This window comes from Chiloscyllium plagiosum, chromosome 27 (genome assembly GCF_004010195.1).
Source record: "Chiloscyllium plagiosum isolate BGI_BamShark_2017 chromosome 27, ASM401019v2, whole genome shotgun sequence".
NCBI classification, from domain to species: Eukaryota; Metazoa; Chordata; class Chondrichthyes; order Orectolobiformes; family Hemiscylliidae; genus Chiloscyllium; species Chiloscyllium plagiosum.
The window spans coordinates 26,431,319-26,446,969 of NC_057736.1; the positions used below are offsets into that span (position 1 = coordinate 26,431,319).

At 40.4% G+C, this 15,651-nt stretch overlaps 1 protein-coding gene and 1 long non-coding RNA gene across 4 annotated transcripts in view; one reads left to right on the plus strand and one right to left on the minus strand.

Moving 5' to 3' along the window:
* LOC122563675 (protein argonaute-1) overlaps positions 1-15,651 on the plus strand; it is a 115,061-nt gene that overhangs the window by 63,100 nt on the left and 36,310 nt on the right. For both annotated transcript variants that reach the window (XM_043717728.1, XM_043717729.1), the window contains exons 11-13: positions 4,484-4,617; positions 10,611-10,795; positions 13,693-13,852. In XM_043717728.1, the coding sequence (XP_043573663.1) occupies positions 4,484-4,617; positions 10,611-10,795; positions 13,693-13,852 (479 nt within the window). The remainder of the gene's footprint in view (positions 1-4,483; positions 4,618-10,610; positions 10,796-13,692; positions 13,853-15,651) is intronic.
* Positions 1-15,651, minus strand: part of LOC122563676 — a 70,627-nt gene that overhangs the window by 3,572 nt on the left and 51,404 nt on the right. The gene's annotated exons all lie outside the window — the stretch shown is intronic.

Genomic DNA, 15,651 nt, shown 5'->3' on the forward strand with positions numbered 1-15,651 from the left:
CTAAGGGCCTTTCATGTCCCCTCCTTGCTGCTTTTAGCTCTCTCTTCAGGTCCTTCCTGGCTACCCTATAACTCTCAGTCGCCCCAATTGAACCTTCACGTCTCATCTTGAGATAGGCCGCCCTCTTCCATTTAACAAGGGATTCCAATTCTTTATTAAACCACGGCTCCCTCACACGACCCTTTCCTCCCTGCCTGACGGGTATATACTTATCAAGGACACACAATAGTTGCTCCTTTAACAAGCTCCACATATCAATTACGCCCTTGCCTTGAAGCTTACTTTTCCAGGCCACACATCCTAAGTCATGCCTCACAGCATCATAATTTCCCTGCCCCCATCTATAACTCTTGCCCTGTAGTGCACTCTTATCCCTCTCCATCACTAGAGTAAAAGTCACTGAATTGTGGTCACTGTCCCCAAAGTGCTCACCTTCCTCCAATTCTAACACCTGGCCTGGTTCTTTACCCAGAACCAAATCCAGTATGGCCTCACCTCTTGTTGGCCTGTCTACATATTGTGTCAGGAAACCCTCCTGCACACATTGGACAAACACTGACCCATCTAATGAACTTGAGCTATAGCTTTCCCAGTCAATATCTGGAAAGTTAAAGTCCCCCATAACAACCACTCTATTACTTTCACTCTTCTCCTGAATCATCCTTGCAATCCTTTCTTCTACGTCTCTAGGACTATTAGGAGGCCTGTAGAAAACTCCTAACAAGGTGACCTCACCTTTCCTATTCCTAACCTAAGCCCAAACTACCTCAGATGGCGAGTCTTCATCCATCGTCCTTTCCACCACTGTAATACTATCTTTGACAAGCAATGCCACACCTCCCCCTCTTTTACTCCCACCTCTGACCCTACTGAAACACTTAAACCCTGGAACCTGCAACAGCCAATCCTGTCCCTGTTCTACCCATGTCTCCGTAATAGCTACAACATCGATACGAGGTAGATACGAGGCCATCTTGATAATTCCATCCATCGCTCTGTCCCAAATTACGAAGATTAAAATTTAAATGGATTTTAGAAAGGCCTTCTGGAGAATGCAACTTCCTTCTTTAATCTAAATATATTTGAGTTAATCTGGTCCTTCACTTGCCAACAAGTAAGTTTGAACTTTTGATTTATTTTTGCATCTTACCGTAGCCTATGCTTCACTCTAATTCAAATAGTTTCTTATCTTTGATACCTGGTGCAATTATGCTACTTTAACTTCTGGCACCCTCTGCCCTAACAACGTATTCCTTCACTTATGACCCTCTGCCGTTTTCTATCACCCCATCTTGGCCCATCCGTTCCTGCTTTTAGAAACAGCCAGTTATCAGTTTTCACTATCCTAGCGTCTCTTTTATTGTGTTCAATCCATCCTTACTGAAATTGTTTTTCCTGCACGTGATGTTTGCTGTATAAACACAAGTTGTTAATGAAATTGTTGCCTCATATGGTCAGGAGTTCCTTGTAAAGGTTTTTTATTCACATTGCTTGGTTCTATATGGATCTTGTCATCCTCAGTATGTCAACAAGGGTGACATTTGCCAACCTTCATGATTTGTCTTTCGTCCTGTGATTCATTCAGCCAATTCTAAAGCCAAAGGTCTTTGGACAGAGTGGACAAGAGTTGCTGTGGGAAAAGAGGGTTCTCAAACCAGGGTTCTGTATTCCTTCTGCTTTTCCACAGCAGAGGTTGTGTACTCAGCTTTGTAGCTACCTTCAATTGTATGGCCATGTGGTACAATTTGCAACAAGATTCTTCCATATACCAATGTCATATAGGGGTGCAGCACGGAAACAGACCCTTCAGTCCAACTCGTCCATGCCAATCAGATATCCTAATCTAATCTAATCCCATTTGCCAGCACTTGGCCCATATCCTTTTAAACCCTTCCTATTCATATACCCATCCAGATACAATTACAGTATTTAAAAGGCATCAGCCTCCACCACTTCCTCTGGCAGCTCATTCCACACACGCACCACCCTTGGTATGAAAAAGCTGAGGTACGGTGTCTCAGTGGTTGGCACTGCTGCCCGACAACACCCGGGACCTGGGTTTGAATCCAGCCTCTGGCGACTGTCTGTTTGGAGTTTGCACATTCTCCCCATGTCTGCATGAATTTCCTCTGGGTGCTCCCGTTTCCTCCCACAGTCCTAAGATTTGCAGGTAGGTGAATTGGCCATGTTAAATTGTCCATAGTGTTTAGGGATGTGTGGGCTAGGTGCATTAGTCAGGGGTAAATGTAGGGGAATGGGTCTGACTGGGTTACTCTTCAGAGGGTCGATGTAGACTTGTTGGACCGAAGGGTCTGTTTCCATGCTGTACGGATTCTATGTATTCTTAGGTCCCTATTAAATCTTTGCCCTCCCACCCTAAACCAATGCCGTCTAGTTCTGGACTCTCCCACCCCAGGGAAAAAACCTTGTCTTATTCCTGGTGAAGGGCTTTTGCCAGAAACGTCGATTTTGCTGCTCCTCGGATGCTGCCTGAACTGCTGTGCTTTTCCAGCACCACTCTAATCTCGAACCTTGTCTGTTTATCCTATCCATGCCCCTCATGATTTTATAAACCTCTATAAGGTCACCCCCCTTAGCCTCTGACGCCATTCAGCCTCTCTCTGTAGCTCAAATCCTTCAACCTTGGCAACATTTTTGTAAATCTTTTCTGAACCCTTTCAAATTTTACAACATCCTTCCGATAGGAAGAAGACCAGAATTGCACGCAATATTCCAAGTGGCCTAATCAAATGTCCTATACAGCCGCAACATGTCCTCCCAACTTCTTTTCTCAGTGCTCTGCCCAATAAAGAAAAGCATATCAAACGCCGCCTTCACTATCCTATCTATCTGTGACCCCACTTTCAAGAAGCTATGAACCTGCACTCCAAGGTCTCGGCATCACTTCCCAGGACCTTACCCATAAGTGTATAAGTCCTGCCCTGATTTGCCTTTCCAAAATGCAGCACCTCACATCTATCTAAATTAAATTCCATCTGCCAATCCTCAGCGCATTGGCCTATCTAATCAATATCCCGTTGTACTTTGAGGTAATCTTCTTCACTGTTCACTGCACCTCCAATTTTGGTGTCATCTGCAAACTATACCTCCTATGTTCGCATCCAAATCATTTTGAATTTTTAATGAGACCTTTAGAATTTCCTTAACATTTTTTAATGTTTCAAAATATTCTCCATAAGATTGAGCGCCAATCTTTAATTACGAAAAGAGGATCTCTTTTAAAAGCTAGTTATTAGGTAATTGGATGTGGTATCTAGAGTAGTAAAGCTGACCATGAGATTATGTCTATAATCCTGGAGAAATTAAGTTTAACAGTGCCCATACAATTAGGCATTGTGATTTGTCTTGAAGAAGGCTTACACCCAAAATGTCAACTCCTCCATCTCCTGATGCTGCTTGGCTTGCTGTGTTCTTCCAGCCTCCTGCCTGTCTACAGTCAGCTTTGTGATTTGTGGCATCAATTCCTCTGTAAGCTGTTAATATCGATGCACTCCCATTGATACCACACCATCTCAGAAAATCATAAACACAAACAATTTGATCTTTCTGCAATTGCATTTCCTGCTTATGTTAATTGTACTGGCTGGTGTTCTCACTTTCAAGGCTGAAGGAGACCTGATGGAGCCAAAAGCCCAGTAGGGGAGAATTGTCTATAAGAGCTGAATATACAAGGGGGAAGACAACAGTAACTTAAGCTAGACAGTATACAGAGGTAGTCATGTAGAGTGCCTGCCTCTGACTGAGATTGCCATGCATTTGAATCCCCTGGATGTTCAAGCTGAATTCCACAGACATAATGTTAAATAGCTGACCTGACCTCACCATGATATTGTAATTCATTTTGAGTAGAGTGAGAGGGAAATCGGTCATAACTAGTTCACCTTGCTATTAGTGCATATATCATATGTCAGTCCAACTTTCTGCTGATCATTTCTCACTCCTCTATGACTGTATAGACTTTTACAAGATGATATCATGCAGAAAATTCCACTAAAACAGGTTTGTACTACCACATAAGATGTGTACAAGCAATCAGATTTTTTTTTTGGAGTAACATAAGACATCTTAGAGGATCAGGCACAGTGTATTAGGGTGAAGAGACACAAAGCTACCACCTGAGAAAGCTGGATTTGGACGCCGTAGGGCACAGTTGGTGTCTGGCCAATGTGCAAGCTGTCAGGGGAGAAACTTTGATTGTCGGAGAATGTACCTGAATTGCCATCTACTGAAGAAGTCAATTTAGCAGCCAATTAGCTACCTCCATTCTCTCACATACCTGTTAAACCAGTCTGTGGACTACTTTAAAAAAGCAAAGAGACTTGAAACATCTTACAGATGACTATAAACATTATAATAGCCTCACAGAATGGTGCCATCCATCAAAATGTAGTTGTGACCTTGTAATTAAAATAAGAAACTACAGAGGTCTTCTGAAATTGTTTGTTTCTTTTGTGTTTCACAGAACCGAGCAATTGCTACTCCAAATCAGGGAGTGTGGGATATGCGTGGCAAACAGTTCTACAATGGGATTGAGATCAAAGTCTGGGCCATCGCCTGCTTTGCACCACAGAAGCAGTGCAGGGAGGAGGTGCTGAAGTATGGAGATTTTCTTTAAGTATAAACAAAGAACAAACTTGCAATTATTAAAAAGTCTTGAACATTCTATGAACATGTCAAGCATTTCCAGTTTTTTGGAAGTGGGTTGTCATTGTTTTTAAGTAGGACATTATTTATGTATTTGATATCAGTCCATCTGTTTTTGGTGGCAATCATTGAAAAATGCCAGTGGCCATTGCATTGACAGAAGTTTTCTGCTCTTGAATAGAGCTGTGCTACCTTTTATATCCAGCTGAACAACCAAAGGACAACCCCTCAGCAATGTAATATATTATTATAGAATAATGCAGCACAGGAGGTGGCCATTCAGGTTATCATGTTTGTGTCAGCTCTTAAGATTATTTCATTTCCCAGTTCTTTCCTTGTGCCCCAATATTTGTTTCTGCTTGTATATTTTCCAGTTTTGTGAAACGTTGCCACTGAACCTGCTTCCACCACTCTTTCAACAAGTAAATTCCAGATCACCAGAACACAGTGTAGAGAAAACACTGTTCCTCCTGACACCTCTGGTTCTTTTGCCGATCATGTTCAGTCCACATCCTTTGTTTACTAACCCTTCTGCAAATGGGAGTACCTTCTCTAAATTTATTCTTATCAAAACCATTCATACGCTTGAACACCTATCAAATCTTTTAACCCTCTCTGCTTAGAGGAGAATAACTGCAGCTTCTCCAGAATTTCTGCAGTGTTAAACAACCTCATTCCTACCATTCTAGTAAATCTCTTCAGCTTTGCAATGTCATGATATCCATCCTGAAGTATTTGACAATCTGTTAGAATCTTCAAAGAATGTGACAAGGTTAATCAGTGTGGAAAGCAGTAATTTACAGTATTTGGATGATTAAAAAGCATTCAATCAGGTACCACAGGACAAGTTTTTAAACAAAATTAGGCTACCTAGGATTGGGGTAGATTAATTGTAGATTAGTTAATAGACAGAAAACTGGAATTTACCAGTGTACTGGAAGGATATGTAATTGGGTCCCAGTTGTTTATAATCTATATTCATTACTTGGATGGGGAGATTGCATGTAAGATGTTTAGGTGGATGGATGATACAAAGTTACAAAGGTCAGTAAGCAATGAAGAGCATGCAAAGAGACTGTAGAAAGATGTGGGCAGATTGGATAAATGGGGGACAAAAATAGCTGATAGAATAGTGTGGTATGAAATTAGCCATTTTGGTTAAAAAATTTAAATGGAGATGTTGGAAAATATTTAGCTAGTTTTCTACCTGTTTGTCCAATGTAGTGTACAGGGTAAAAACAATGACTGCAGATGCTGGAAACCAGATTCTGGATTAGTGGTGCTAGAAGAGCACAGCAGTTCAGGCAGCATCTGAGGAGCAGTAGTAGTACTGCTCCTCGGATACTGCCTGAACTGCTGTGCTCTTCCAGCACCACTAATCCACAATGTAGTGGACAAACAGGCAGAAAGAAAACTAGCCATCAGGATACATAGACATCAGCTAGCCACAAAAAGACATGACCCACTCTCACTAGTATCCTTATATACGGATGAGAAAAGACACCACTTCGGGGACAACACATCCATCCTAGGACAAGCCAAACAGAGACACGCACAAGAATTTCTAGAAGCACAACATTCTAACCAGAACTCTATCAACAAACACATTGACTTGGATCCCATTTACCACCCCCTGAGAAAAAGAACAGGAAATGACATAACCAACCCAATGAAACCCAAACATATAAATAGACAGCAGGCTACACCACCAGTGCTTCATCTGGAGGTTCACTGAAGATGTTACATAGTATGGTGATGAAATGTCTGAAAACTAACCTTCCAGCTCAGCGAGCAAACCTACATCCATGTCACCATCCATTATCATATATTTTATGTCTTCCACAGTAAACACAAAATCTCCCCCATTTCCTGCAGTTCCACTCATAGGCTGCCTTGCTGATCTTTGAGGGGCCCAATTCTCTCCCTAGTTATCCTTTTGTCCTTGATGTATTTATAAAATCCCTTTGAATTCTCCTTAACTCTATTTGTTAAAGCTATTTCATGTCGTCTTTTTGCCCACCTGATTTCCCTCTTAAGTGTACTCCCATTGTCTTTATACTCTTTTGAGGATTCACTCAATCTCTGCAGTCTATACCTGACATATGCTTCCTTTCTTTCTTGACCAAAACCTCAATTTCTCTATTCATCCAGCATTCCCTACACCTACCAGACCAGCCTTTCATCCTAACAGGAACATACAGTCTCTGGACTCTCGTTATCTCATTTTTGAAGGCTTCCCATTTTCCAGCCACCCCTTTCCACAGCTTCCCCCCACCCCCTTTCCAAATCAACTTTTGAAAGTTCTGTCCTAATGCTGTCAAAATTTGATCTTCCTCAAATTTAGAACTTTAACATATAGATCCAGTCTACCCTTTTTCATCATTATTTTAAACTAATAAAATTATAGTCTCCAGCCCCAAAGTGCTCCCCCACTGACACCTCAGTCACCTGCCCTGCCTTATTTCCCAAGAGTAGGTCAAGTTTTGCACCTTCTCTCATAGGTAAATCCACATACTGATTCAGAATTTTTTTGTACACCCTTAACAAACTCCTCTCCATCTAAACCTTTAACACCATGGCAATCCCAGTCTATGTTTGGAAATTAAAAATCCCCTACCATTATCACCCTATTATTCTTACAGATAACTGAAATCTCTCAAATTTGTTTCTCAATTTCCCACTCACTATTGGGGAGGTTCTCTAGTATAATCCCAATAAATTGCTCATCCCTTTCTTATTTCTCAGTTCCACCCAAATAACTTCCCTGGACATCTTCCCAGGAATATCCTCCCTAAGAACAGCCATAATGTTATCCCTTATCAAAAACGCCACTCCTTCTCCTCTCTTGTCTCCCTTTCTATTCTTCTGTATCGTGGAACATTAAGCTGCCTGTCCTGTCCATCCGTGAGCCATGTTTCTGTAATTGCAATGATATCCCAGTCCCATGTTCCTAACCATGCCCTGAGTTCATCTGCCTTCCCTGTTAGGCCTCTTGCATTGAAATAAATGCAATTTAATTTATCAATCCTACCTCATTCTCTACTTTGTTCCTGCCTGTTCTGACTGTTTGACTTGCTCCTTTTCCCATCTGTACGAGTCTCAGACTGAAGTCTTCCCTCACTAACTCCCTGGGTCCAACCTCCACTCCCAGCTTCCCCTTCCCCCCCACAACCCCACAACCTAACTAGTTTAAATCCTCCTAAGCAGCTCTAGCAAATCTCCCTGCCAGTATATTAGTCACCTCCCAATTCAGGTGCAATCTGTCTGTCTTCTACAGATCACTTCTACCCTAGAAGAGATTCCAAAAACCTAAAGATGTGAACCGCTCGCCCTTGCACCAGCTCCTCAGCCACCCATTCATCTGCACTATCCTCCTATTCCTACACTCACTAGCTTGTAGCACGGAGAGTAAACCAGATATTACTATCTTTGAGGACCTCCGTTTAAAATTCCTGCCTAACGTCCTATATTCTCCCTTCAGAATCTCATCCTTTTTCCTTTCTATGTCATTAGTTCCAACGTGTTCAATGACCACCTGCTGGTCCTTCTCTCCTTTGAGAATATTCTGCACCCTCTCCAAGATATCCTTGATTCTGGCACCAGGGAGGCAACGCACCATTCTGATTCCTCCCCTAGCAAAACTGAAGCAATTTGACAATAGGAAACCCAGATTGAAGGGTGTTGCTGAGATTATTAGAACAGTATTGTGTGAAGAATTTAGTGACCTGCAGTGCAGTAGAACATATACAGATCTGGTTTCAATGTTCTTAACCCAGATTCTCACTTCAGTGGATTGTGAAGCGTTTTATTTTGTACATGGTAAGCCAGCTATAAAACACAATTTTCCTTCAACTAACTACTGAATTATAGTGTAATTTAAAATTTCTGTGTAGAATTCTTTCTGCATTAGTCTGCAATTACAGGCTATTGTAACTACCATTGCAAGAACTCAGTACCTTACCCTATGTATTTTACACTGTCATGCTTGCACCTGCAAAGCTTGTGACCTGCATTTAGAAGGCTATTGTAAAGCTTGTTTCGAACACAAGGGAATTAATGTTACTTAAAATCAGTACAATCACAGAATTGCTTCAGTGCAGAAAGAGGCCATTGTGCCCATCAAGTCTGCAGCAACCCTCTGAAACGTATCCCACCCAGAACTATCCCTGCAACTCTGCATTTCCAATAGCTAATCCACTTAGCCTGCACATCCCTGTGCACGACGGGACCATTTAGCGTGACCAATCCACCTAACCTGCACATCTTTGGACTCTGTGAAGAAACCAGAGCACCCAGTGGGAACCCATGCAGACATGGAAAGAATGTGCAGACTCCATACATTCAGTCACCTCAGGCTTGAATTGAACCCTGGCACTGTTGGGCAGTAGTGCTACCTGCTGTGCCACTATACCATCCAGATCAGTTACCAAACAATTGAACACCTTATCTTTGGGGAAAAAAAAGACTTTAGATGCTGAAAATCTTAAATGGATGTTGGGCTGCATGTATGGAGAGAACAACATGTTTTAGATCAATAATTTTTCATTAGTTATGATGATGAAAAGCCATCAACCTGAAACGTTAACTCTTTTTCTCTGTCCATGTGTATTGTAATTCCCTAAAACTGTCCCCTTTATGTAAATAGCAACTAAGTATGAAGAATCCTCTGGTGCAACTTCTGCTTCCCTCTATTGTATCACACAGTATGCATTCCTATTCAGTGGTTTGTTTATCTACCTGGATACTGCAGAGAAATCAACAGAATAGAACATGCAGAAGAAAATAGATGTTGTTTGGTAGTACAAAACGTGAGCTGAAAAAGACACATTTTGTTGAATGTCTTCATTTTGCACTTATCAGGTCAAATTGTATGAATGCCAATTCAAATGTAAAACCAATATTTATACTTTAAGAAAAGAGTGCAGGTTGGTTGGCATGTTGACTCTGGTTGTGATGTTGCCATAGAGAACACACCAGTAAATAATGACTGACAGCTGCCAGGTTTTATCTAAATTTTAAATCAAGCAGGTTGATTGGTGAAGACATTGCCCTGAGAAATGAACCAATGAATGTATATTGCCTTTTTGTTGAGTTGGAACAGGTGCAGAGTGTCTTTGTCTGTCATGTTCTTTGTCTGTCAAGTCTTATGTATTAATACTTGGTTTTCAGTGCCTACAAGTGTGCCACGCAGCAAGCCTGACTGACAATCTGAAATTATCCTGCAAATGCTGTCCAATCGCATCTAATCACATTTTATTCAGCAAAACACAATTTATTGAGACCATGTTAGATTTTGGACTTTCTCAGCTTTGGATTACCCATTTAAATCTCTCATTTTCCTCACTGTGTACAAGGACACAACCATCTTGATAGGGCCATCTCTGAACTGCCCTTTCACCAACTGTAAGCTTTTATTGATCTTAGTCTTGATATATATTTGACAACAATAGATTTTACAAGTGAAAATGGATCATATCTCTAATATTGGTGCTTTGGAACAATATCTGTGATCTCTCTAAGCGGGCGCATAGTCATATATGCAGCAGTAGAAACACTTGGTAAATGCAAGAAATTACAGACACAAAACAATAATTGTTAGAATTGTAACTCACATCATCATTTGCCACAATTTGCTGCTGAATTTGAGGAATATATTTGATGTGATGTTTGTACAAGCAGACAGATTTTGTACACAAATCTTGAGTGCCCCCCCCCCCCCCACAAAGGAAATTGTCTTTTTGGATAATTTCTGTTTTCAGACAGCTGTATTTGGCAAACTGTATGTATATTAATAAGGGGAAAAGCATAATTGCTGAGGGATGTTCTGACTGACTTCCCAACTTGCATGGCGGATCCTCAGAAAGCACGATTCTTTTTGGAAATCACAACAGTCCCAACTGCCCATAGAGCTCAGTATTTGAAAGTTTTGTCTTTCAAACATATAGGAGTTTTACTGACCAGCTGCGAAAAATATCTAAGGATGCGGGAATGCCTATCCAGGGCCAGCCATGTTTCTGTAAATACGCACAAGGAGCTGATAGTGTGGAGCCAATGTTCAGGCATCTGAAGAACACCTACTCAGGACTCCAGCTTGTCATTGTTATTCTACCCGGGAAAACACCTGTCTATGGTAAGAGTTGTAGAAGCTTCATGTGACTTTGAATCAATTGCTTCTGAAATACAGTAGCACCACCTGGTGGCAAACACTTACTTTTGGCTCTCTTTTTCCAAATGAACTTGCACATAGGAACTGATTATCTGTCCCTATCAGTTACGTTCATGATTCTGAAAAGGTGTTCAGTTAATTATAAAATAGGGCAGCATGGTGGTTCAGTGTACCAGGGACGTGTGTTTCATTCCACCGCGGTCGACTGTCTACATAGATTTTGCACGTTCTCCCATGGTTTCCTCCAAATGCTCCTATTTCCTCCCACAGTCCAATGATGTACAACGGAGGTGTAATGGCCATGCTAAATGCAGGGATAGGATAGGGGTGGGGGCATCTAGGTGGGATGCTCTTTGGAGGGACAGTGTGGGCTCGATGAGCCAAATGGCCTGCTTCTACGCTGAAGGGATTTTATGGATCCTATTCTATGGATTCTATATTGAGTGTGCAGTGAGTTTAAGTAATGAATAGATGAGCCCCACAGATCAGGAAGATCTAGAATTCAATCTTTGCTAAATTAACTGACCTCAGCAAGGGAAGGAAAAGTGACAACACAGTGAACTGTAACAGCCTGGATTAGGAAAAGGTAATTTGGGTGGGGTTCCCATTTTTAAATACAATTCAGTAATACCTGTAAAAATAAATATGTGGACAACTGAAGACATAGAGTCATAGAAACTTTTCTGATAGAAACAGACTTTTCAGTCCAACTTGTCCATGCTGACCAGATTTCTTAACTTAATCTAGTCCCATTTGCCAGCATTTAGCCCATATCCCTATAAACCCTTCCTATTCATATACACATCCAGGTGCCTTATAAATGCTGTAATTGTACCAGCCTCCACCACTTCCTCTGGCAGTTCATTCCATACACGCACCACCCTCTGCGTGAAAACTTTGCCCCTTAGGTCCCTTTTAAATTTGTCCCCTCTTACTCTAAACCTATGCCCTCTAGTTCTGGACACCCCCAACCAGGGAAAAGACCTTGTCTATTTATCCTATGCATGCCCCTCATGATTTTATAAATCTCCATAAAGTCACCCCTCAGCCTGTGATGCTCCAGGGAAAACAGCCCCAACCTCTTCAGCCTCTCCCTGTAGCTCAAATCCTCCAACCCTGGCAACATCCTTGTAAATCTTTTCTGAACCCTTTCAAGTTTCACAACATCTTTCTTATAGGAGGGACACACAAGAATTGCACACAATATTCCAAAAGTGGCCTAACCAATGTCCAGTACAGTCACAACATGACCTCCTAACTCCTATACTTAATGCTCTGTTCAATAAAGGAAAGCATACCAAACGTTGCCTTCATTATTCTATCTATCTGCAACTCCATTTTCCCGGAACTGTGAACCTGCACTCCAAGGTCTTTTTGTTCAGAAACACTCCCTAGGACCTTACCCTTAAGTGTGTAACTCCTGCCCTGATTTACAGTTCCAATACGCAGCACCTCACAATTATTTAAATTAAACTCCATCTGCCACTCTTCGGCTCATTGGCCCAGCTGATCAATGTCTGGTTGTAATCTGAGGTAACCTTCTTCGCTCTCCGCTATACCTCTAATTTTGGTGTCACCTGCAAACTTACTAACTATACCTCCTATGTTCACATCCAAATAATTTAGGATGATAAGCAGTGGACCCAGCACCGATCTTGGTGGCAGAGTACTGGTCATAGGCCTCCAGTCTGAAAAGCAACCCTCCACCGCCACCTCCTGTCTTTTCACTTCCAGCCATGCATGATTCAATACTGATTCTCCCTTGTGGTCAGATAATTTGGTAGCACTCTGATATTAAAAATGTTCATTTGGAAAGAAAATTTAAAACTTATTTTTATATGGCACTCTCCATGAACCTAGCCCCATAACCCCTTGGATTCCTTTAAAACACTCTAAAGACAACAGTATTTCTGAGTGTTGTCAGCGAACTCATACAGTGATGTGATAATGACCGGATAATCTAACTTGAAAGATAAATATTGTCCAGGGAACAGGATGATATCCTGGTTTACTTCAAAATAGTGTCATGGATTATTTTACTGGCTTGAGAGAGAGCAGATGAGTCCTTGATTTAACATCTCATCTGAAAGATGGCACCTCTAACAGTGGAGCAAACCATCAGTACTGCTCTGGAATGTCAGCTTTGAATTTTGTGATTGTGTCATGGAGTGAGATGTGACTCCACACGTTATACATTGGAGATGGGTGTACCACCAATAAGCTATATAAGTCATCTGGCAAAGATTTGAGGTTTAGGACTGGATGAGAGTGAAGACGATCACGATATTTGCTCTTCTCAAGAAATGCTGTATCCCATTTTTTGAAAATTACTGTGGTTATTTATTGATAGACAACTGAACTTGAATATTCAAATATGAATGGGACCTGTGTATCACCATTGCTTGAGAATCTAACACTGGAGATAAACGTTGCACTAATTTGGGACGAATATTCCTTTATTGAGAATTGAACTCCCATAACAAGTGATTTGCATAATGCTTATATCAGTGCTTTTTTAAAAATTGAGATTATCACTAACAGGGTAGAAGGTGAAACCTTCATTTAGAATAATGATTAACTTCAATTGCCAATCAAGTTGACCCAGCAGTGAAGCATTTGGATTGCTGCAATCAAGTGGCACCTGAGATATTTTAGGCCTTCAAGCTTGATAGTTCAACCAGGTTATCTCATAAGGTCTTTAGTATTATGTGTTAAATGAAAATATTTTGTTATGAAAGTTTTGGAACTTTAATTTTATAAAAACACACTGCTAGGCATATTGCTCTTTTTAACTTAAAATATTCAAAATTATGACATTTGAATTTCAAGTACTAATTTTTGATTTTGTTTCCCCAATTTAGCTGAGGTGAAGCGAGTAGGTGATACCCTCCTTGGGATGGCAACTCAGTGTGTTCAGGTGAAAAATGTTGTGAGGACATCTCCTCAGACATTGTCTAACCTCTGCCTAAAAATCAATGTGAAATTGGGTGGAATCAACAACATATTGGTACCTCATCAACGGTAAGATTCATACGTTATACAAATAAGGTTTGTGGTGGTATTAGATAGCTTGTGCTTTTAACACCATTTTTATACTGTAAATGCAGTAAATTATTGAGGAACCGTCCATGGTCCTACCTCTGATACAGCAGGCAGCTTAGCAAAATTTCATTGGTATTTTGGGATTTTTTTTTCTTAATCCATTGATACTATGGTTGAAAATTAAGCAATATATGTGCAATTTACCAGTAAATCTCAAGCTATGTCCAAGGTTCAATTAATAGCTTGCCATTTTGGAAAAATGCACTTCCTATACTTCCAAGCTTCCGAGAGATGACATGTGCATTTTCATCAGACTTTTCTTTCCTTCAAGGGGTATGATCATTGCTGATCAGATGAAAATTTATTGTCTATTGCTAGTTGTCATTTAAGAATCTCGTGGTCAGCTACTTTTGTAAACACAACTGTAAGGCTTCATCGTCCATTTCAGAGGACAGTTGAGAGTCCACTGTTATTCTGTGCATTTGAACCAGGTAGACCAGATTAGGTAGACCCCAGATTTGTTTCTCTGAAGGGCGTTAGTAAACTAGGTATGTTTATATGACAATGTGATTATTTCATGGTCACCATGACTGTTACTAGGTTTTTATTCCAGATTTATTTAACCATTTTGAACTAAATTCCCTAGCTGCTATGCTGGGATTTGAGTTGATTTCTTTGGATCATTAGACTAGTCTTCTAGATTACTAATTCAGTAACATAACCTGAAGGCTTGTGGCATCCTTGAAGTGATGAAAATTCAGTGTGGCACAGAATGTATATGATTGCACCAACTTTTCTAGAAGAAAAGGTTTTTTTCTCTCCATAAAAATGTGCAGTTTGACATGAAGACAAATAGGATACAGACCAGCTGGCAATGTCTATGTATGTTGGTGGCACAGCAACTGACTTTTGGAAGTGCACAAGTGGCGGATTTTATTTCACGGTTAAGTGACAGGCATGCATGCATTTATTTGGCTGCGAGGAAGCAAGGCACAAGTCCCATTGCTTTTTCATGCTCCAGATGGAAGCTGTGTGGAATTGCTTTTTATGTTATTTCATGGGATTATTTTCAAAAAGAGAAGGAAAACTTGTTAAACATTTTCTACATCTAAACATCTTTTAGTGCAAATTATGGTTGTGGGGATAGCTAGAATCGACATGATTTCATGCATTCAGTTTAGCAAAATTGGTTTTGAAAGACTTCAGGGAGTTAAAGATTGTATGGGAAGTATACTTGTATACAATCTTTAGCAAAAAAATCAATTTGCTATTAAATAATTTATTTGTACATGTAAAATAGTTTTGTGTAATTTATTTGGTTGGAACAATTCTGCAATAGAAACAAAAGCAGCAAGGTGATCTCTTCAATTTAGCAGTCCTTCCTGAAGGACACAAGGGAGTTAAAAACAAACACATTTTGGAACTAATAAGCACATTGAATTTGTTCTCAATCAACTCTTTAAATTTAAGACAATGTTATTCTAATGTGACATGGAACTGCTTATGCTTCAGAAAAGCTTGTTTACGATTAAACTTTCCTCAAATCAGAAGGTAAAAATACAGCATACCCTCCAGAGACTATTCTCTTGAGGAATTTAATTACGTGCTTGATATTCAGGATACAAGTTCAACATCAGAAGACAATGAGAGCAGGATGAAGCCATCCAGTCTAATGAGTTTACTCTGTCATTTGATCATGTCTGATATGTTTCTCAACCTCATACTCTTATCTTTTCCTCATAACTCTTGATCCCCTTACTAATCAAGAACTTATCTAT